This window comes from Macrobrachium nipponense, chromosome 16 (genome assembly GCF_015104395.2).
Source record: "Macrobrachium nipponense isolate FS-2020 chromosome 16, ASM1510439v2, whole genome shotgun sequence".
In the NCBI taxonomy this organism is placed as follows: Eukaryota; Metazoa; Arthropoda; class Malacostraca; order Decapoda; family Palaemonidae; genus Macrobrachium; species Macrobrachium nipponense.
Window position 1 is genome coordinate 4251395 of NC_087209.1, and position 23293 is coordinate 4274687.

General features: G+C 40.8%; 1 protein-coding gene across 4 annotated transcripts; it reads left to right on the plus strand.

Annotated features, from left to right (window-relative positions):
* Positions 1-952: 952 nt before the first annotated feature.
* LOC135195533 (acidic proline-rich protein PRP25-like) lies at positions 953-15120 on the plus strand. Of its 4 annotated transcripts, none has more exons than XM_064221782.1 (5): positions 953-1700; positions 2749-2937; positions 8629-8720; positions 13070-13280; positions 13958-15120. In XM_064221782.1, the coding sequence occupies exons 1-3, from the start codon at positions 1107-1109 to the stop codon at positions 8662-8664; spliced, it is 819 nt and encodes a 272-aa protein (XP_064077852.1). In that variant the 5' UTR covers positions 953-1106; the 3' UTR covers positions 8665-8720; positions 13070-13280; positions 13958-15120. The 4 variants fall into 4 exon arrangements, with proteins under 4 accessions (XP_064077852.1, XP_064077853.1, XP_064077854.1 ...); XM_064221781.1 differs by lacking the exon at positions 8629-8720 and adding an exon at positions 11218-12748 and having other exon boundaries at positions 955-1700; XM_064221783.1 differs by lacking the exons at positions 13070-13280; positions 13958-15120 and adding an exon at positions 9789-11273.
* Positions 15121-23293: the final 8173 nt, after the last annotated feature.

Genomic DNA, 23293 nt, shown 5'->3' on the forward strand with positions numbered 1-23293 from the left:
CCCTGACCAAGAGCACACTGTACACAAGTGAGAGGTCAGTGTTTAAACGAATTTTAGGTTGTGTGTGTGTGTGTGTAGAGAGAGAGAGAGAGAGAGAACTATTTGGAAGAAGATGAGATTTTGAGTTACTGTGATCAAGGATAAAGTTTTGAGGGCAATTGGAATTAAGGAAGATGAAGCAATGAATTTAAATATGGATATCGGGGAACTGCAAGATGTATATTTGCGTAAATATTTGACGGTGAACATAACAACCAATGGTAGGACGAGGAAAGGAAGTGTCTTAATATCCAGGAAGCGCGAGATTGCAAGCAAGATACGGGTGTTTGGTTGTGCAGGAGGGCTCAATACACTAATACTGTGCCTTCTGCGTAAGCCCTGAAGATACTAATGTCGTGGAATTTATGCTGCGCAAGGGATTATCCCCGACTCAGTATTTAAAGGACCTTGGTAGGGGTGACCATTGTGTTGTGTTTACTACTGGAGCCGTGTTTTTGGGAAACGACTCCATGATCAAAATAGATTTATATGAGATGATAGCCAATGTTTAGCATTAATATTTTAAGTTTATTTAATAAAAATGAATTACGTTCATTGTCCGTCATTAGGCGTTTTCTTTGCGACAACTTTAGGGTATGGACCTAAGCTTAGAAATGCAGACGCCAAGATATTTTCGGCTGCTCTGAGATTTTTATATTAGTAATCCCTTTTATGTAGAATTTCAGGATTTTATTAGATTATGGGAAGAAAATAATAATAATAAGATTTTAAGTATAGAGACCATTATTTGATAATATTTTATTGGTTTTATACTATTCTTTACAAATTAGGAAAATCACAAAACAATAACAAAAGGTTACACGAACGATCCCTCAAACGTCTCCTGTAGAAGACGTTTTTTGATTGGCTTGTGAGCGCCTAAGCCTTATGAGACCTCGCCTCCCATTGGCCGGATCGATCGGCTTGGTGTGCGAGAGCGAGGCCCGAAGAGGAGGAGGAAGAAGAAGAGAAGAGTGCGGTTTGGTTATGTGTACGACGGTGCCCTTTGGGTGAACTTCGTGGGTGGATTTTTTAGGCTGTACGTAGGAAATTAAGTTACCGTCGCGATGGGGAGACAGACGAACGGCCGGGGCGGCATCCGGGGCCGAGGGGCGTCGGGCAGAGGCCGTGGAATGATGGGAGGAGGCCCTGGCTCTCGAGGCGGCATTCAGAAACCTCCTCCTCTGATGTCGCGTCCGATGCCTCCTCCGCCGGGCATGCGTCGCCCTCCTCCGCCGCCGCTAGGTCATCCTCGAGGCCCCATGGGACCTCCTCCGCCTCGTATGATGCCTCCACAGATGGCTCCGGGCCGTCGACCTCCTCCTCCCCCTCCCCCTCCGATGGGCCCGCCAGGGCGAATGGGAGGGCGTCCGATGCCTCCTCCTCCGGGTAGACTCGGTCCTCCGGGTCCCCCCGGCGGCCCTATGGGCATGGGACGGGGGATGGGTCCCATGCCTCCCAGAGGAGGGTTAGGACCCAGAGGCAGGGGTGGGTTGATGCCCCCGCCGCCCATGGGTCCACCTTTTCGACCTGGGCCTCCTGGTCCTATGATGGGGCCTCCCATGAGGGGCAGAGGCCGTGGGCGGGGTATGCCGAGAGGTCGGGGCGCCGTAAGGGGACGTGGTGGAGGCATTTCAACCATAAAGCAAAAAGACAAGCAGGTGATGCCCCACTTCTCCAGGTTGTGTTTGGTATCCTAAACTACGTAGGGCACATAGGCTACTTTAGGTCAGGCTACGTAGGGCACATACTACTTTAGGTCAGGCTACATAGGGCACATAGGTACTTTAGGTCAGGTTACGTAGGGCACATAGACTTTAGGTCAGGCTTCGTAGGCCACATACTTTAGGTCGGCTACATAGGGCACATACTTTAGGTCAGGCTACGTAGGGCACATTCTTTAAGCCAGGGCACATACTTTTAAGTCAGGCTATGTAGGGTACATACTTCACTTCAGGTATGTTAGGTTATTTATGAAGGTTTAACCAGCATGCCCTACCCAAAATAGATATGACTTTGTAGCCTATATCCTGTTACTATCTGTCGAATGTAAGGTGGGCTGTAATCTACTATGGCCAATTTAGCCTATCAATTTGTTAAAAACTATAGATGCTACCGTGGCCTGTTTCCCGCCAGTTGGAGATATAACACTCCGTCTTCCTTATGTTTATGCTTTTTTTATTTATATGTGCTGTCTTTTGTTTTTACTTTCATCCTCAAAGGGCTGATACTAAACAATGCCCTTATTTTGCATATAAATTGATAATTACTGAACTAGGTAGGTGCTATAATAATCTTCAGTTTTACCATCAATTTTCTATTTAAATGAACATTAGATTTGTTTACAACATACCCTAGTCTTTTATACTTTTCTTGGGTGCAGCTGTTGCATAGGCCAAAGCCCCAGATGAATTATATAGCAACAGGTTACATGTATTTTTACATTTTAGTAGTTACCAAAATGGGCTTATCTAGGCTATACTAGGTAACACATCCTTGTCAGGAGAAAACTATTTCTGTTTTCTAATATAGCATTGAATTCTTAAAGCAATATAACCATTATGCTTAATATGGTATATTATATTTGATTTTTAATTCTTAGCATCTGTTTTATTTTTTATGAAAAAGTTTTTGAATTAGTTAACAGATAATTTTGTTCTGATTACAGAAGATTATCCTATATTCACAATATTGTATTTTCCTTTCCAGGGAGAAATGAACAAACCGTGGGTAACAGAAGCGATGAAGAATGAAATTATGAAGAAGCACAAGTTACACCAAAAGGCAAAGAAAACCAAAAATAAGGATGATTGGGATGCGTTTAAAGAACAAAGAAATAAAGTAACGACGATGCTTCGTGAAGCCAAACTAGAGTATATTGGAGCACATCCGGAGGAGGTAGGTGTTTCCGTTTTATCAAACCAGGTAGCTCTCACCAGTTAGGAAAGGAAAGAATGGTGTGACAGATCCTCCTTGCCCCCTCATAATACATGCAAAATATTAGATGTGGTTAGCTTCCTACAAGGTTAAAGACAGCAGTTGTGGAGTGTGCAATGTTGGATTAATCATTGTTCTTCTTTACTGAGCAATCTGACAACTTGTTGCTTATATTTTACCGGGACAACTAGTTTGCATATTGCTGTATCAGTTCTCAGAAGCCAAACCAATGTTTGTAATGAAGTACTGAAGTTAATTGAAATGGCTTGGCTTGATTTGGGATAGGTGTTTCGTATTATGGAATGATGATTCATTTTGATGTTTTAGGTAAAATTAGTGGAAAATGTTTGATAATTGTTTGATAATTGTTTAGCTTCATGTCCATAAAAAAATTTCCTATTAGCTCAGTTAGCTCAATGAATGTGGTCAGTAAAACTGTAAGCATAATTCATATTCATCATGAATGACAGACATTATTCCTGAATAACAATTAGATCATAAGCAGGTTGGATGGCAACATTGCATTCAAGTGGCCTTGGCCCTAGGTTCTATGTGAATAACCTCAATTCTCATCTGTATATCCTTTTGGCAACAAGGTTCCCATTAGATAATCTTAGCTGATTTTAGTCTACTTTTCCTTACCCCTTACTTCACTCTAGTCTCTTTGCAGTGTCAGATTCTCTTCTGGTCATGTGCTTTGCTAGCACTGATTTGTGTTTTTACAAATTCGTTTTGCTTGGTTACCATGTTGGGTGTCAGTAATATGGGTTATTATTGTGATTATTTTGATCTGTTGGATGTAAATTTATTTTATGCATCAGTATTTTAATTTTTAGATATTTTGTTATCAGTATTTTACAATTTTATGACACTACATTCTTAGCTATGAAATTACTAGTACTACTGAGTTACTGACATGTTATCAGTGTCAGCATTGTTTCCAGTGGTTGACAGTTTCTGTAGCCTGGAATTCTTTGAACAACACAGCTGGATGCTTGGAGGAATGGTGTAGTTTTACTTGCTTTAGGTCAGAAGAATCATGGCCTAGGTCTCATTTTAACAGGTAGCTATCAGGAGCTTTGCAGACTTGGATAGGTGCCAACACCCATTGGATTAACTGCCACAATACAGCACTGTAGGTGTCAACCACTTAGAATATGCTGGCACAACTGGTTGGATACAGCTACAAGAGCAAGATATTTCCCTAGCCACTGCTATAGTACTTGATACTTGATGAACTGTTTGAGCAAGATTGAAAGTTGTTTACTTCACATGCAGATAGATGAAAGGTCTGTCTGTGGTGTTAATAATTGACAAAGTATAGGTTTATGTGGACCACACTTCTGGTGGGGAGTGACTAACAAGTTCTTTTCACAAACCAGGCATCAGAAGCTTGTTGGAAGTCCCTTAATGTTTATTCATAGTCAAACTAATTAGAAGGTTGAATATTGCCGATAGCTTTGGTATCAGCTTTTGTTTATCTCGCAACTTAATGCCCTTTGAGGCCTGTATTTTTGTTGAGTGGCTTTGCCTCAGACTTACCCATTCCCACTTGAGAGGGTAAGATCTCTGGATGGAGTGGAATTGCTGGATTGTATCGATTCTTGCTACTGAGGACAGGTTTGTCAAGACATTGTGTTATTGACAATGGAGGAGATGTTATCGCGTTGGACGAGCAATGCTATCGCTGAACCTATTTGTCTTTTATCTTCGGTTTTGCTAATAACAGAACCAGCACTTGCCTTTAGCAGTTTCCTGCACAGAATGTGGTGCTACCAAGGTGATCAAGCATGTGGTACAAATTCCTGCAGGCTGCCTTGTGTCCGTGGAAGGATTCTATAATAATCCTTTTCAACAAAGCTGGTTTGACCCAGGTATGGCTGGTTGTCAATTGTCTTGGCCATTCTCAATCTCTAAAGTTTCAGGAACACAAGAACACAATGGGGATAGCATTCTGATTATCAGGATGCTGTGTAGGACCTGGAATATGGTCTGGTGAGTCTTTGCAGCACAAGGAAAGATTCTGATTGAGGAGTTTCCCAGCAAAATAAACATCCACTGCACAACAGCCATCTTGAAGGGTTATGTTGCTTGCTTTGCCCATATTAAATGTAGATTCAAAGCCTTAGAAGCCTTCATTCGTCTACTACGGGGTCCTCCACAATTAGTAACATCCCATTGACAAAGAAATAGCAATTCATGGGCCAGTTTACAACTGCAGTCCTAAGATACATAGATCATTGTTGGCTGCAGTAGTCAGTGGCATATGTTATCTGTAAGATTTTGTTCAGCTTGGCTGCTCCCAACACGCTGAAAGCATACTGCCCAGAAGTGCATTTAAATTCTCGAAGTATTTGCATAGAACAAAATGTTCACAATATCATACGTAGGACTGAGCATACATAGTACAACAGGCAGAATTTACATGCAAAAGCAAAATAATATTTTTTTTTTTTATTTCTGTACAGACATCATAGGCAGTGATATCCTGCTTCTAAGCCTCATTTTTATTATAACCATATCTTGACTATGTAAGAAATGAATTCTTACTAGGAAGCTACAGTTCAGTGGCTCACATGTGCAATGCTGCCTTGCAGACAGCAGGTGTTTTCTAATTGTTCTTCAGAAATAGAATAGGTAGGCTCCATGAGGACCACCAGTTAGCCATTGGTGTACGTGATGGGTTTGCCTACAATTTTTTTTTTAATTAAACAGTCCTTTGATTTTAATTTTTTATTGCTTTTCACAATAATAATTAATATTACACATTATTTATGAATATTTTGCAGTACTGACCTGTGTGGTGCTCAGTAGGTATCACATGAGGTTGTTTGTTGCATCCCTTTGGCCCGTAGCTGCAACCCCTTTCATTCTTATTACTGTACCTCTGTTAAAATTTTCTTTCTTCCAACTCACTTTTCACCCTCTCCTAGCAGTTGTTTCATAGTGCAACTGCAAGATTTCAGTTTCCCTTTCAGCACTTTACGAATTTCTGGTGATAGAAGTTCACTCTCGACGTGGTTCGGAAGTCACGTAAAGCCGTTGGTCCCGTTGCTGAATAACCACTGGTTCCATGCAATGTAAAACCACTATACAAACAGACAAGCACTTGATGAACTCGTGGGTTCCCGCACTTAGCCTTTGGCATAAATTTTATATTTCATCCATTCTTTTTCATTAAAACCAGAAACCTTTGCTCATCAATTTCACCAGAACATTAGAGTGCTTTTTACCTCAGCCTACACTAAACCGTAATCCAGCCAAGGTTACTTGTACAATTACGCTATCATATATTGTATCACTTTACAAAATATATCGTCTGGATTGTTTTTCTTTTTTATTTTTCATACAATGATTATTTTGAGAAAAAATTTTTATAATATGAAAATTGGAATCTATTATCACAAGTAAAAAATAAAACTATATGGAAAGACCTTGTTTTATGCAGGTTTTTAGGTATATTTTGTCCAAATCATCAGGAAATATTTCTTTATGTTTAGATAGGAACAGGCCTACCAACCATGTCAACAGAGTATCATCTTTATAAAGATTGTTATTTTATGCAAATAATACATGAGTGAGTGGAGTTTGGCTTATCTAATGTTATCAGGTTATCATTTGTTTGAAGATCTGTTAAAAGAAAAGAAAATGTTATTTAAAGATAGCACATGAAATATATAAAAAATATTATATAATTTATAACTTCCTTAAACTAATATAAATACATTTTGCTCGACTGTAGGATGGTGAAATGCATTTGAAGTGTGTGGTTCGGTTGGCACACTGGGAACACCGAATGTTGAAGACGCCAATTTTCTATTTAATACCATATAAAACAGCAAATTTACACAATATTTTTTATTATAAATATGAAGGAGAATTCAGATATACCAGAGAAGCAAATTGGAAATATTGTTTTTTCAATTTTTTTAAAAGAATGGTTTAGTGTGAGTCACATAGGCCTAGAATGATCGAAACTGGTAATGGTGAACGAAGTGATCGGTGCTTTTGGAAGTTACACTAAATATCAGGATGTGAATAGCATTCATAAATTGAAACTTGCTTTAACCGCACTCTTGCTAATTTTATGGGATGAACATAATTTACTGTTGTTTTTCTTTAATTGTTTTCGAAAGAACATATTGTCTTTAGATGATGATGTTCCTTAATTATATTCCAAAGCATTTATTGAACTTTTATTAGGTGATATTTTCTACTAAATGAAATTTTGTAATGTTACGTTTTAACTACTTGCTCACTATCAATATTTTCTACCACCCATTACCGTTGCTAATAGTATATGGAAATACATTCTTGTTTTTCTGTTTTTCTCTCAAGAAGCGACTAATTCAGTCCCCAACCATACGGTTTCAGAATTAGGCCATTCAACACTGGAGTGATCAATTATATATTTGCATAACGACTGTAAAAGAACATATTATTGGTTATAAAAAGTTGAGTACCACACAAATACCTATAAACAAAATCATACTACATATTATAGGATTCTCCTCCTTTCACAGACCAGGCAAGGACCATCAGGCCTAGCCAAACATTTGTTTTACTTTTTAAAAAATATATTATGATAAATAAACAAAATATATAGTGGTGTATACGCAAAATATATAGGCCTACAATTTTGAGCGGAAAAATAAAACCCTCTTCAGACCAAAAAAAATGGTTAGGTCAACTTATAAGAAAACAAATAATACCACAATTATTAACCCTCTCAGCCCGTGCATCGTATATATATGATCACATAGCTTCGGGGCAATGTCCGGGTATCCTTCATATATGAACCTGATTTGGCGCCATACATTTTATATAAATTTTGTGGGAAAAATGTTCCTAGTTCCATATATCACTATTGGCAACTCTTCAGATCACCATATAAGAGTCCAAGGTTGCATTGTAAATGTTTCACAATAAATATACTAGGAATTTGTTCCCGGTTTTATTTCTTATTAGGAAGAACGCTAATAACTTTGTAAAATTAGCGTATTTTTTATGACTGTCATCAGGAAAAAAAAGAGACCCACAAGGGTTGAGAAATATTCACTTACAACTTCCCGTGGAAAGTACATACATTTTTTTAGAATTGGGTTCCGTTCTTGAGACGTGTCGTAAGCCGGAACATCGTCAAAAATCCTGAGAAAACCTTACTTTTAATGCTTTGGGTGCATTGAAAACTATGTAAACTGCATTCTTATGGCATTTTTCATCAAAATAACCTTCAAATATTGATTATTTTGCATTTTTGGTGTCATATTTTATCTCCCAGATGAGCGTTGTAGGCTTCGTAACCCTGGAACATGCGTCGTAACCCTGGAACATGCGTTGTAACCCTGGAAATAACGTCTATTGACAAGCGTCGTAACCTCGGAACGTCGTAAGCCGACACCGTCGTAACCCGGGGACTGCTTGTATCTTCCTCTTTCCATTGATTTGTTTTATTTTTTTTTATTTATGTATTTTTTTTAAATTGGGTACCCTTAAATTTAGCTCAGTCATGGGTATATACATTAGCATGTATTATCTCAGACTGTGAAGGTTAAAGAAGAGACGCTGGAAAGAACGAAAATAATTTTGATTTCCTTTAAACAATGTTTTTTTTTTTATCTTGCTTGCCATAATATACATTTTTTGTTTTAGAGTAAGCCAGTCGTGAGCAGGAAAACGATCTTCTAGGACAACCTGTAACCAATTAACAGCAGTGTTGCCACGCGTAAGTGGATTCCCCTACGGTAGGTGAAATCTGGTGTCCATAGGGGGTAGGGGAAAATGACCTTTGCGTAGGGGAATTTCACTTATTTCCCTTCTAAGTATGATTTTTCTTCTATAATACTCGAGAAAAAATTAAATCTTATTAGTATCGTTGAAAAATATTAAACAGCACAGCATAAGAATATTAGTAAAAACTCAGCACTTGTAATTCTAAAGGACACGGTGTTCCAGGTTCAGATGCGAATCGGTTTTGTTTCATTCCAGCCAGTTCCTGATAAGGGATGCGAGAGGAGCTTTATTATTACTAATTACATAGACATTTTTGGGTTTTTGTAGTTGTGCCTTCTGTGCCCAAAGATATAAGAAGGAATTTGAAAAGGAGAGCTGGGTATTGGGTTGGTTTTTAAATGTTCCACCAATGCTTTTTTGTAATAGATTCCTAAGACAAATGGTAATACAAATGTATTACCATTTGTCTTAGGAATGTATTTTCGAAGGTTAATGAGTAGAATAGGCAACACTATTATTACGTTCATGAATTTTACAATAAAACAATAAAAAAGAATTTGTACGTTTATACTATGTTTATGATTTTTCTTGTAAAATCTAAGTTTATCTCTAAAGTGAACAAAGTTTTGCGACTAATTCTTAGTGCTGAATCAATATTTTTGTAGTAAGACAATTTACCTTTATTCAAATTTACTATAAATGAATTAAATTTTCATACATATTTTCTTAAACCGAGTATCTCTGTACCTAAAATTTGGAATGTTTATTTTTGGTAGGAATTGAAACAACAAATGTAATCCTTCATTTTCATTTATTCTGTTGTTATATTTGGTGCGTAGGGGAAATTCACCTCTGATGTAGGGGAAAACGATCTTAGTGGTGTGGCAACACTGCTACAGAAACTTAGTCCGTCACCATAGCATGTCATAGACCTGCGCGGCCAGGCAAATGGATGCCAGATACCACGTGTTGAATACGTACTTCCATATATATATACGTATATATCTATTGTCCGAAACATTAGGACAACTGATGCAATATTTTGTAACGTGACTGCACCTTCTCATTTGCTCTCTTAGGTTCCAATTTGTGGAATTGTCTCGTGATATTCTGCTAAAGAACCAAGATGATGCCTTGGATCATTCTGACAAACCCAACACAAGCCACAGTTCCAGCTAGATCTTTCATCTTGTATTCAATTCCAGAGTCAGTTCTTAATTTTCTTTTAATAGCTGTAACAAACAATTTCCAAGTCATTTAAGGAAGGGCATTAGAGAGTTATCTCCCACAGGCAAATGGGTGGAACTGAGCCAGAGGTTTCTCTCTCTCTCTCTCTCTCTCTCTCTCTCTCTCTCTCTCCTCTCTCTCGTGAACATTACAAAATTTATCCCAAAAGTAGCGTTGTTTGTTGATCTGGTGAGTGTTCTTGTGGTAAGCAGATTGTGGGAATTAGTGAACTAGTTATGGTTGGTAAATTATGTTTAAGAAGCATTCTGAATATGTCTATGTGCAGTTAGCTGTGGTTGTATGATTTTGTTAAAAATCAGCAGTCTGAAAGTGTGTTTTTCGTTTTATTGATTTTCATAGGACTTACGTGTTCAAAATTGTAAGAGTATCAGTTTTAAGTTAGAATTTTATTTGTTGCAGCTTTCCAGCTGCTTTCTAACCATGTTTGGAAGCTTTCCCATTAGCTTATATGTCCTTGTCCATATACTACTATATTGGATGGTTACGAACAGTCTCACAAACTTTACATAAACATTTAAGATCACATATATTTGGATTCATCCCCCATTCTTTCCTCATGACTCGGTCCTGTGAAGTTGGGTGAAAAAGAGACCTCTGGAACACGGGGTGATGTCGTCATGAATGGGCATGTGGTTACTTAGCTTCCTGAAAAACACGAAAGTTTATGATGCTTTGTGAGTTGTTCTTGACAGAGAAATATGAAAAACACTTCTTATCATTTGATGACATCACCTTTTTAACCTGACAGCGGAAACCGGTCCAGGACGACTCTTAGTTCACATTTTGTATCCAAACCATTGATGCATGAGCTAAGGTGCTCTCTCTCTCTCTCTCGGGGTCATGGGCTCAGAAAGTTAAATTTTAACGTCAACACAGTGCCTAATTTTTTTTGTTAATATGAAGTCAAGTGGGGCCTTTTTTCAAGTAAATTGTGATTGGTCCTTGGTAGAATTTGTTTAAGTGGTTTTTTCAAAATTTATCGTAGCAGTCTTTGTGGAAAGTCCTCAGTTTCTCAGTAGATGTCATTACAAGAATTTTTGATACTAGAGAATATGTACACAATCCTCAAATTATCAGTTTCAAGCTGTTTTGCACCTTGATACTATTTCTGTGTGAGTGCATTCAATCCAAAATTTTGCCTTTGCCTTTGAGGATTTGTCGTAGCGAGGGTGGTCCCTCTCCTATTGCTTACTTGTCATTAGTGGACAGGGCCCGGCCCACCCCACACCATATTAACATTATATTTCACACAATTTACAGGACGTGGATAAAATATTAGCGGAAGCAGCCATGCAAGGAAACAATAAAGAGGAAAATAGTGAAGCTAATGAGGACAGTTCGGACGCCCCCGAGGGGGACGGGGCAAATCCCCAATCCATGGACCAGACAGAGGAGAACGGGGTGGCTATAAAAGAGGAGATTAGCACCGATGATCCTATGACTCCCCAAGCCCCTTAAATAGTTTGGGGGACTAGAATTGGAAGTGAAATGGGGTCCACCCCATGGAAGTTTCAACTGAGGGTCCATAGGCATATTGCCATGACCACTGCCACCCACCCACCTGTGCCACCCACTTCTTATTGCTCTACTTTAGATGAATGAAATACTTGACAATGATGATGATCAGATTGTATTTGAATCTAGTGTAATCATTCTACGTACTTTTAGAGTTAGATGGAGAGTACAGTACAGTACAGTATTTGTTCTTTTAAGCTTCTATAAAGTCCAAATCAATTTATTTTATACTTATGACAGTGTTCATAAAGCTTTTGTAAATTTTCCAGATAATAAGTCATTCTTTTTAAGGTTACAATGAGATCTTGTATCAATATCTCTTTGTTCTTAGTTTAATACATATATATATATATACATATATATATTGTGCAATCGAGGCAGTTCACTCATTTTTAATTATATGTTCTCACATAGTTTAAGGAAATAAATTTATAGTAAATGAAATGGGTGTTTAGATTTTAAATAGCATGCTTAAAGCTATCATTTGCCTGATTTATGGCGCTCAACTTTTTTACCTATCATGAAGGTTGCATGATCTCAAATTTTATATGGAGGAAGATGAGAACATAAGTAAATTTTAACTTCTAGCATTATGAAAAATCATAGACACACACACACTGTCCTGTTCATGCAACCTTAGTGGCAATCAGCGAGTTCACATTACCAGGGAAGAGAGTTTTGTGTCTCAATGTCTAAATTCCAGACACAAGTTTCCCTTCCAATTCATCCCAAATTCATATATAACAGAACTTGTCTTATCCCCAAACCTTAATGCTTGGTGTCTCCCATCTCCCCTTGGCCATGGGTTCATAGGTTTTTTTATTGTGTGGGCGCAACACGGGGCTGTGTCCGTTTGTGGTCAGTCCGGTTTCCTCCAGCCTGGGAATATTTTGGGAATTTTTTATTATTTGTCGTCTGAAGGGAATCTCATTGAAATGATATGGCATAATTTTTTGTTTCGACTTATCACCTTTTAATTTCCATCATTCATTTTTGTTTTAGTTTATTATCAATATACTTAGTAAGCACTGATTCACATCACCATGTCACCTATGTGTTCATTGTCAGTTTTTAGTCATTTCTTTTCAAATTTAAAAGTCACATCTCACAAGTCAATTTTTAAATGCGCAGTGTACAATGCTGCTGCTTTCCACAACGGTGACATGGCTTGATTACCAATTCTTATAATAATAAATTAGAGGCATAGCAAAAACATGCCTCAAAAATATCGAAGAATGTTTGCTGCCGGAATCAGCATCGGTCTGTGGCTCAGCAGGTAAAGTTACCCCATCAGCTCTGGCTGACTTGTTTCACCAGCTGTACGCTGAATTGTTGTTCTCTCACTGCCTTGTCGTAAATCTTTGTCAGTAAATTTTGATATGATGCTTTAGTAACAAACAGTGCTGATTGATCACAAAAATTGTTTTGCTGAAATTTACTCGTAGTGTTTAATTACCATACTTTGCAATGTCATTTCAAAATTGTGATGTAGCCTATCCAGTGTCGAATGACATGTTGATTTTACAGTATTTGGTATGGTAAGTTGGTCATGATCTTTTAGGAGGATTTTTGCTAATTCTTATTTTTATCTCTGCAGTGATCCTCAAGTGGTCGAGTGTATGCCTTCCATGCATGACCAGGATACCTTGTCTGCGAGTACTGCTTCAAGTTTAGCTGTTTGAGCCGTAACGGTGTAAACATTCTGAAGTTTGGCTGTGGTAGCGTCGCTTCTAATCCATGAAGTCCAAATGAATCGAGGATTGATAGGACAGAAGCAGGATTGATCCATTTATAACCTTAATGAAAAGGTGGGTGAATTTGAACAAGTTTTCATGTTAATTTTTAAAGTTTATCATATGTTTGTTAATTTCAAGTAAGTCTCACTTTTGAGATGCATTAGTTTGTACATTTTTGTTTGTTATTTGATGCTTTTCTTTTGAAACAATAGCTCTAGAGAAAAGAAGACAGCAAACACTTGCTGTTTCATATGTTTAACGACCAAATTAAGGTTGACTCCATGTAAAAAGAAACTACATCATCATCAGCCAATTCATAGTTGACAAACTTGTCAGTCATACATACCAGGAATCACATTTGGAAGGAAGGTTGAACGTTGCGAGTCCCAGCTTCTGTAGTTGTCAGGGTAGATCTTGACAGTGATTGAAGAAATGAATAAGAGAGGTGCATTTTTTAAATGTGAATGATGGTAATAATTTCACATGCTCCAGGTCTTTTGTTTCTTATTGCTGGAATTGTTTAATTGTAGTCTCCATGAAGAGTATTTGATTTTCCTTTTCACAACAATTATTAGACAGAATTATTTATTTGCGTGTGGTGCTGGCATTGGTTGTTTTCATGAGCTGGAAAGTTTATTTGCTGTCTGTAGGTGTGGTACATATTTATTTTGAGACTCAAATTAAGTTTAAGGAATAGATGTTAATGTTAGTGATTAAGGCTTTTTAACAATAGTTTTTTTCTTTTTCAGGTCAGTTCCCACTGTGATCCTGCTGCTGACTGGGGGATACCAAGGTTACACCTGAAATCTTCATGATTGAAAAGAATTGGAGGAGCAATTCGCATCAGTATAACTGGGATTTATTCAAACAAAACATTGAAAATCAATTTCATTCCAATAGATTTCTTAGAGAAAAATTATGCTTTTGCATTCAGAGGCAATTGCTGATAACCCTTGCCTCCAGTATCCTGAACGTTAATAAATGCTGAAATTCACCGAATGGTGATAAGGTAGACGGTTAAACATTCAGTCCATCCTTTTAATGCAAGGATTATAACCTGTTTGCGCATAACCTTAAGAGAATTGGCAATAATATCATTATCATGTGAGGAACATGAAATTCTAGATTACAGAAGTGAGGAGACCTTTAAAATTCTTGCATAGTTCATGCTGACGATCCATGAATCAATATGAGTTTGATTTATAGATCTGAGGAGTGAGTAGTATATTTTGTGTTCCATTTTATTGGGTTTATTAGGTTTTTGTGCAGTCCCCATGATTTTTGGTATTTTATTTTTTTCATTAGCTTTTCCATAAAATTAGTTTACATGAAGTAAAATTTTGTATATTTCTTTTCTACTTGTATAAAATATATTAATGAAAAATGAAGTTGGTTATACGACTTGCAAAAGCAAAGCAGATTTATAGAACAGAATTTTAAGGTGCCAAATTGACAAACGTACTGTGAATAAATGACAACCAGAATTTAGTGCTAGCAAATAGTTTCGTGCCATTATACAACTACCTTCACCAACCCGTACAATCACAACAGCTGTGTGGTTATACGTAAAAGATGGGGGGAGGGGAGAATAGAGAACTAAGCATGCATAAGGAGAGTTATGCATACACCAGTACCAAAATGAGAAATCTCTGGAAGTGTTCAACTTTGTGTATGCAAACCATGCATCAAGACTCCAGATAACTTTTGAGTTTGTCTGCAAACCTAACGAGCATCTCAAAAACTATCTGTTGTGTCGAGAATCTCATTGAAATGAACTTTCAGTTTTATCAAGCTTTATTATTGTTAGTTTCATCAGTTGTAACTTTCATTACTGATGCGAGGGTAGATAAGTTTATGGACTGATACTCTGTTTTTGTAATTATGAGGTTTCATAATATACGTACATTTTGTACATGAACTTCCCTGACAGATATATACTTAGCTATAGTCTCCGACGTTCCCGACAGAATTTCAAATCTCGCGGCACACGCGACAGGTAGGTCAGGTGGTCTACCTTACCCGCCGCTGGGTGGCGGATGTACGAACCACTCCCGTAAACTTGTCAGATTTTTCTCTGTCGCATGGGAACGATAACAACTGTTTGTCGGTTCCTCTCGATAGTTTTTCGATTCTCGCTTGCCTGGAGTTAATTTGGACTTCTTTTGGTGACGTATTCGCTTTGTTTGGCTTGGCATACGCTGATTGTGGACCGGTTTGATTTTGAGTTTGATTTTCTTTAACGATGTCTGATCTAGAATCGGTAGTTAAAACTTCGGTTGTTGTTTAGGGTTTGCGTGAATGAAGGATGTAAGGTGAGGTTGCCGAAAGCTTCGGTAGACCCCCACACGGTTTGCATGAAATGCAGGGGGAATGATTGTGCGTTTGCTAACCCTTGTAGTGAATGTAAGGGATTGAATGAAGAAGAATATATAAGGCTCTCTCTTCTTATGTTAGGAAGTTGGAACGTGATAGAGTGCGTAAGGCTTCCTCTAGAAGTTCTAGCAGATCTAGAATGAGTGGAGTTGGATGTGGATCCTAATAGTACTAACGTAGAAGTTAAACGAACCTTCTTTCCCAAGTTGCAGCCCCGGCTCCCCGCACCGAAGCCGGAGATTCGCCTTCGGAGGCGGCAGCTCTGAAGCCAAGGAATCGTTCTGTGGATCAGAAGATCGTCAGTTGGAAGGTAAGGAGAGTGTTAGTGATCAGTGCAGTGTCCCCAGTGTTGTGGAGGGTGCGTCTGACCGGCTCCTTAGTGCCTCTAGGCCTAGACCTCTTCCAGACTCCCAGTTCAGTGGGAGTAGGAAAGTCGAAAGCCGCAGGAGGGCTAGGGAGAGCCCCCACCGGTCAGGCGTCCCCATCGGCAGATCCTGAAGTACGCTCCAGGCTGCCTCGGATCGCATACAAGAAGGAGCTCCTACGCCAATGCTTCTCCTCTTCGTCGTCTCCCTCTGCCGAAGAGAGGTTGGAACTCCCCGGATGCGTCGCGCCCGTTGAAGAGGGCTTGGAAGGCTGTCCCTGCAGTCCTTTGGCTTCTAGTCCGGAGGTTTTCCCGGAAGAATCGTCGGTGGAGGCGAAGAAACACAAGAAATCCTGTGATCGTTCTTCTTCTCGCGCTCCGCGCTCGGCGCCTGCTTCGAGGAAGAATTAGAAGATTCTCCTACGAGAGTACTCGCGGGACTTCAAGCTCAGATCACGGCGCTAGCAGACTCTCTAGCAGTTAGATCACGTAGGAAGAAGGACGTTTCTCTTCCGATCAAGAGATCTAGGCGCCGCTCTTCAGAGGATCGTTCTCCTTCATATGGGGAGGTTTCGTATGAAGGTGGGGGCTCGCGTGAGCGCCCTCGCTCGCGGGAGCGCCCTCACTCGCGTGAGCGCCCTCGCTCGCCTGGCTCTCTTTCAATTTCAAGGCGCCAAACATCGGTAGGACGCTCTATGTCGGAGAAAGAAGTTTTTTCTCCAGGATTGGATTCCCGCTTCCGGTAAGCGCACTGCACCTGCTCATCACGCGATTTCTTCAACTCCCTCGCGTGAGACTTCTCCCTCAGCATCCTCAAGATTATAGAAGGCGCCCTTATACAAGTAGGCGTTCTTCTTCCAGATGTCACTCTCTCGAGTATCGGATCGTGGGACTTCTCTCCTGACAGGCATCTAGAGTCTGGTAGGAGTCGTGTGCATGATAGACGGCCTACTGTTAGCCGCTCCCCGCAAGGTAGGCGCCAAGAGCCTACTGCACATAGCTCTCCTAGTAGGCGCTCGTCTCTTTTAAGGCGTCATACTCCTGATTATTCTCCTAAGGGCAGACAACAAGAGTCTTTCAAGCGCCCTTCTCCGTGTAGGCGCTCTCCCGCTTCTAGGCGCACTTCTCCTGACCGTTTGTCTCTTGGTAGGCACCAGGAATCCCGGAAGCGCCCTTCTCCAAGTAGGCGCTCGTTAGTTTTGAAGCGCCCTTCTCCTGATGTTACCCTCTGTTAGACTCAAGAGTCTCGCAAGCAGCCTTCTCCTAGTAGGCGCATTTCGCCTTCCAGTCGAACTTCCGTTGATCGTACGCAACTGGACAGGTATGGAGAGCCGCGCAAGCGTCTGCTCAGATAGGCGCTCTTATCCTGGCAGCCGCTCGCCCCACAGGATAGGTGCATAGAGTATAGTAGGCGCTCGCCTCCTCGTAAGCGCCCTGCGGATGTTTCCGAGAATTCTCGAGTAGGAGCCCTACCTCTCCTTAGGGGGCTGAGATCCCGTATACCTTGAAGAGGGAGTCTCATCGTATACTTCCCAGATCTTCTCATCGTTCTCCAGTGGATGTGAACTCTTCTAAGAGAGGGCGTTCTCCAACCTCTCGCTCAACTCCTGCTAGGATCCTTCGTCCACTAAGGATCTTCCGCGCTCCGCCTCGACAAGACGTCCTAGAAGGTTCGGATGAGGAACCGAACACTTCGGCTGCTGTCTCTTCTTACAAGAAGCTTACAGAGCTACTTTTACAAGTTTTTGGGGATTCCCTTACGCCTACGGCTCCTCCTTCTCCTCACTCACTTTTTTCAACGGCGAAGACAGCGAAGAGTTCTCTTGTGTGAGGATGAAGCAACTCTTCTATGAAGAAGGCACTGAGGAGTTTTGGTTCCTGGATGGCTTCCAAAGAAGAAGCGGGAAAACGATGTTCGCTTTTCCTCCTTCGAAGTTATCAGGACGCGCTGGTTTCTGGTACGAAACAGGAGAGCCCTTAGGATTGGGTCTACCGTCTTCGGCTGATTCGGATTTTTTCGGCACTGGTAGATTCGACAAGGAGAACTGCCCTTAACTCTGCTAGACGACTTGGGCAATGAACGAATTGGATCATTTGCTCAAAGGTATGATTTAGTGCTAGAAGTATTTCAACTTCCTTGATTGGTCGTTGGGAGTCTAGCCAAGAAAATTGAAGTGCCCAGAGTCAATTTCACCAGATGATCTTATGTGTGTTTTGTCTTGTATGGACAAGTCAGTAAGAGACGGAGCGAGTGAAATCGCCTCCCTTTATGGGGTGGGGCCGGCATCGTGAAGAAGAGGTCGGTTTTACTGTTCCTTCTTAACGAAGTCGGTCTCCCATGCTCAGAGGTCTTCTTTGCTGTTTGCTCCTCTGTCTACTCAGTTGTTCCCGAAACATCGAGTGCAGGGACATTTTCGAGGTCACTTTCGGCCAAAGCCACCCAGGACCTTTTGGCACAGTCGGCAAGAAAACCTCGCCCTTCCTTCCCTACCAAGGCTAAGAAGGAAAAGGCAAGTGTTCGAGAACCCTTTCCGAGGGGCATCTTCATCAAGAACCTCTACGTTTAGAGGTCGTAGACCTTCAAGAAGGGGTAAGACTTTCGCCAAGTCTGTTAAAGCCCCCAAATAACTTGCAAGTCCTTCAAACAACGGTGGGCGCCCAGACTCTTAGAGTTTGCAGAAGTCTGGGCCCAAAAAGGGGCGGATCCTTGGACCCTTTCTATTTTGAGGAGAGGTTACCTCATCCCTTTCGTCGAAAGACCTCCCTTGACGACCATCCAAGGGAACTGACGGCCAGGTACAGAGACCCCATCATGAATCAAGCTCTCCATCTAGCAGTAGATCAGATGCTGGAGAAGGGGGCTATCGAACTAGTGACAGACCATCATTCATCGGGCTTCTACAACCGCCTTTTCCTAGTTCCGAAGTCCTCAGGGGGATGGAGACCGGTGTTGGATGTAAGCGCCCTGAACTTCTTCGTAGAAAAGAAGAAGTTCACGATGGAAACGCCTTCATCAGTGCTGGCAGCGCTTCGTCCAGGGGACTGGATGGTTTCCTTGGATTTTTCAGGACGCTTACTTCCACGTACCGATCCATCCTTCCTCGAGGAAGTTTTCTCAGATTCATGATGGGGGGGAAAATTTTCAGTTCAGGGCTCTGTGTTTCGGCCTCTCGACGGCCCCATCAAGTGTTTCACGGGGATTTTGAGGAATGTGGCTCAATGGCTTCATTTGAAAGGGGTGAGGATATCCATGTACCTCGACGATTGGCTAATAAGGGCCAATTCAGAAGATCGTTGTTTGAAGGACTTACAAGTAACTTTAGAATTGACGAAGGCTTTGGGACTTCTCGTCAATTTCAAGAAGTCATCACTATTCCGAGCAAGAGTGTGTGTATCTTCGGGATACAGATGAACTCTCTGAGTTTTCGGGCTTTTCCCTCGCAGGAAAGGATAGCCCGAGGATTCGAGAGAGTAACAACCTTCTTAGGGAAAGAAGTATGCACAGTGAGGGAGTGGATGAGTCTGCTGGGGACACTCTCTCTCTGGAGCAATTCGTTTCCCTAGGAAGGTTGCACCTGAGACCGCTCCAATTCTTTATTCATCGGAATTGGAGTCGTCGTTCTCAGGATTTGACGTCTCCCGTCGTCATCCCAGGACATCAAGAAACATCTCTTATGGTGGACAGATCCCAACCTCTTTGCGAAGGGACTGTCTCTTCAATCACAGACCCCCAACCTGGTGTTGTTCTCCGACGCGTCGGACATGGGGTGGGGTGGGGTGCAACTCTGGGAACCAACGAAGTGTCAGGTACCTGGGTGGGGGACCAGGTAGCCTGGCACATCAACAGAAAGGAGTTGATGGCTGTGTGGTTGGCTCTGAAGGCTTTCGAGCCAAAGTCAGAAGATCGGTAGTGCAGGTCAACGCGGACAACACTACAGCTCTGGCATACATCAGGAAACAGGGGGGACGCATTCCTTCTCCCTGTACGAGACAGCAAGAGACCTTCTTCTGTGGGCAGAAGAAAGAGGAATCAAGCTTCTCACCAGGTTTCGTGCAGGGAGAAAGGAATGTAAGAGCAGAATCTCCTCATGCAGGAAAGATCAGGTCCTTCCCACAGAGTGGACCCTTCATCTGGATGTATGCCAGAGCCTGTGGAAGTTATGGGGCAGGCCACACATAGACCTCTTTGCCACGTCAAGAACAAGAGGCTGGATCCTTACTGCTCTACCGATATCGGATCCAGAGGCAGTAGCAATAGATGCTCTTCTTCTAGACTGGAACGGACTCGACGTCTACGCGTTTCCCCCCTTCAAGATCCTGGGGCTAACTATCAAGAAGTTCGTAGGAGGTCCGATCAACGAGAATGACCTTAATCGCTCCCTTTTGGCCGGCCCAAGAATGGTTCACAGAGGTACTGGAATGGTTGGTGGACCCTTCCAAGATCGCTCCCGCTAAGGAGCGATCTACTCAGACAACCCACTTCGACAGGTACCACAAAAATCCTCGCTCTCAGTCTGACTGGTTTCAGACTGTCCAAAGTTTGGTCAGAGCGAAAGGCTTTTCAGCAGCAGCTGCTAAAGCAATCGCAAGAGCGAGGGAGACCTTCCACCTTGCGTGTATACCAGGTCAAAAGTGGGATGTCTTCAGACGTTGGTGCAAGAGGAAGAACATTTCCTCTTCCAGTACCTCTGTGACCCAAATTGCGGATTTCCTTATTTTTCCTCAAAGAAGAATGTCATCTGGTTGTGTCAACTATTAAGGATACCGCAGTATGTTGGCGGCGGTATTTCGGCATAGAGGCTTAAATTATATTCCGATGATATAAGGACCTGCATGATCTTATTAGATCTCATTTGAAACCATTAAGCGTCCTCATGTAGTACCGAACTGGAATCTAGACGTAGTCCTACAATTCCTTGGATCGTCTAGATTCGAACCTCCTGGCTTAGCCTCTTTCAAGGACTTGACGAAGAAGGCTATCTTCCTTTTGGCCCTAGCTACAGCTAAAGAGTGAGTGAGCTCCAAAGCTATTGAGGCAATGTAGGGTTTAAGGAAGATTTTATGGTATGTTCGTTTCTTCCAAGTTTCCTTGCAAAGAATGAAAACCCATCACGCCCTTGGCCCAGGAGCTTTGAAGTTCGTAGTTTATCTTTTTCTAGTAGGGAAGAGCCTGAAAGACTCTTTCCCTATGAGAATTATGAAGTATTTTCCTTAAGAGAAGGAACAACTTAGGCTAATCAAGATGTACTTTGGTGCTCCGTAAAGGACCCCAATCGGCCCATGTCCGAAGAATGCTCTTTCCTTTTTTCTGAGAAGCCTTATTACAGAGGCACATGTTGCCTGTGGAGAGATCAGTTTAGACTACTGAAAGTGAAAGCTCACGAGGTGAGAGCCATAGCAACTTCGCTTGCATTCAGAAAAAATATGTCTGTGCGGAACTTGATGGAGGCGACTTTTTGGAGATGCCAATCGGTTTTCGCAAACCACTACCTACGTGATGTAAAAATCACATATGATAAATGCTGCTTCGCCTTGGGTCCTTTCGTATCGGCGGATTCGGTGCTGGGGCAGGGAGCTGAAACTTATCCTGTGTAAATTTTTTATATGTTACCCTATATTTTATATTGTTGTTTTTGGTTGCTGAAAGAGGTTGCAGGAGGCACCTCTTTTTGTCGTAATATTAACCCTTTGTATTTTGGTTAGGTGGTCTGGTGGGTTTTGGCTCCTTGCAGAAGGTAGTGGTAAGGATCTGTTAGGTAAGCGGACAAGGTCCCTCTAACAGCATCCGACTTGGATCCTACAACATAGTTGTTTCCCGTCTTACTGTATTATTGAGCTGTCTCTTACCCTCCACCAAGGGTGCCAATCAGCTAAGTATATATCTGTCAGGGAAGTTCATGTACAAAAATGATATTGTTAAACTACAATAAAGTTTTGTACAATACTTACCTGGCCAGATATATACGATTAATGGCCCACCCAGCCTCCCCTCAGGAGACAGGTGGAAGAGAAAAATCTGACAAGCTTACGGAGTGGTTCGTACATCCGCCCACCCAGCGGCGGGTAAGTAGAACACCTGACCTACCTGTCGCGTGTGCCGCGAGATTTGAAAGTTCATTGTCGGGAACGTCGGAGACTATAGCTAAGTATATATCTGCCAGGTAAGTATGTACAAAACTTTATTGTAGTTTAACAATATCATTTTTATTTATGTGTGTGTCATACTTATTCCATCTGATTGAATGAGCTGTCATGAATCTGATTTGCGTCTACTATCCGATAATGAATTTTAGAGATTAAATATTTTTATACCTGATCATATACACTACTGATATTGAGAAAATGCTTTGTGTCGGCGTTTGCATGAAAGAATGAATAACTGCTAGTTTTTATTTTTTTTATTTATTTATTTATTTTTTGATGGAGGCAGTACTTCAAAAATCTAATGAATGGATAGTATGAAGATGAATCAGAGGATACTGATTTGTGGTAGAAAGACCAGTTGACAATATAATGACTGAAGAGGTTAAGTAAGCTCTGAAAAAAAAAAAAAACTAATACAACTGGAAATGAAGTATTTTACTAGAAGCTGCTGGAGAACTCGTCATTCCTTATTCTGATATCTCATAGTATATGGAAACATGAAGGAAGAATGGAAATTAAGAAGATTTTGTAAAGAATACTACTACAACAAAACTAAATAAAATGTGCTAAATGTATGCAGAGAAAAATTTACTTTCAAGACTCAGAATTAAAAAGTTTTAACAGAGCATTGCAGTATCATAATGACCTGCTTTACAGTTTTAACAAATGTAAAGTTTTACTCTATCTATATGGATTGTGATATGCGTGAACCAGTTTTTGGGCTCTAGACCAGTATTGTTTCTGTAACTGCAGATTCAGACGAAACAAAGTGAAAGATACTCTTTCCGAGTGTGACCCACTAGGAGAACCCTTGCAACTGCTTTTCAACTCCTTTGTTGTCTTTCATCATTCAATCGTTCATCATGACCCATATAATTTTACATTGTTATTGTGAATGATTGAATTGTTTATTTTTATAATGTTTTCCAGGTTTGTCAGGTAGTATCAAACTGGTTACCGATCAGATGCTGTTGATAATGATAACTAACGCTATACAGTACTTTGAGATCCATTTATTGGACTTAGTCTAGTAGAATAATGTCAAAAAGTATATAATACTACTGTAATTTCTGATAGAGGCCAGTACTGTAAATAGGTGACCAAAATTTTTACTGTATAACATGGAAAAGACTCATAAAAATGATTACAAGTTAGCTTAATTTATTTTAGCTAGCTGATGGTTAATCATAACAAAATGAAAAGG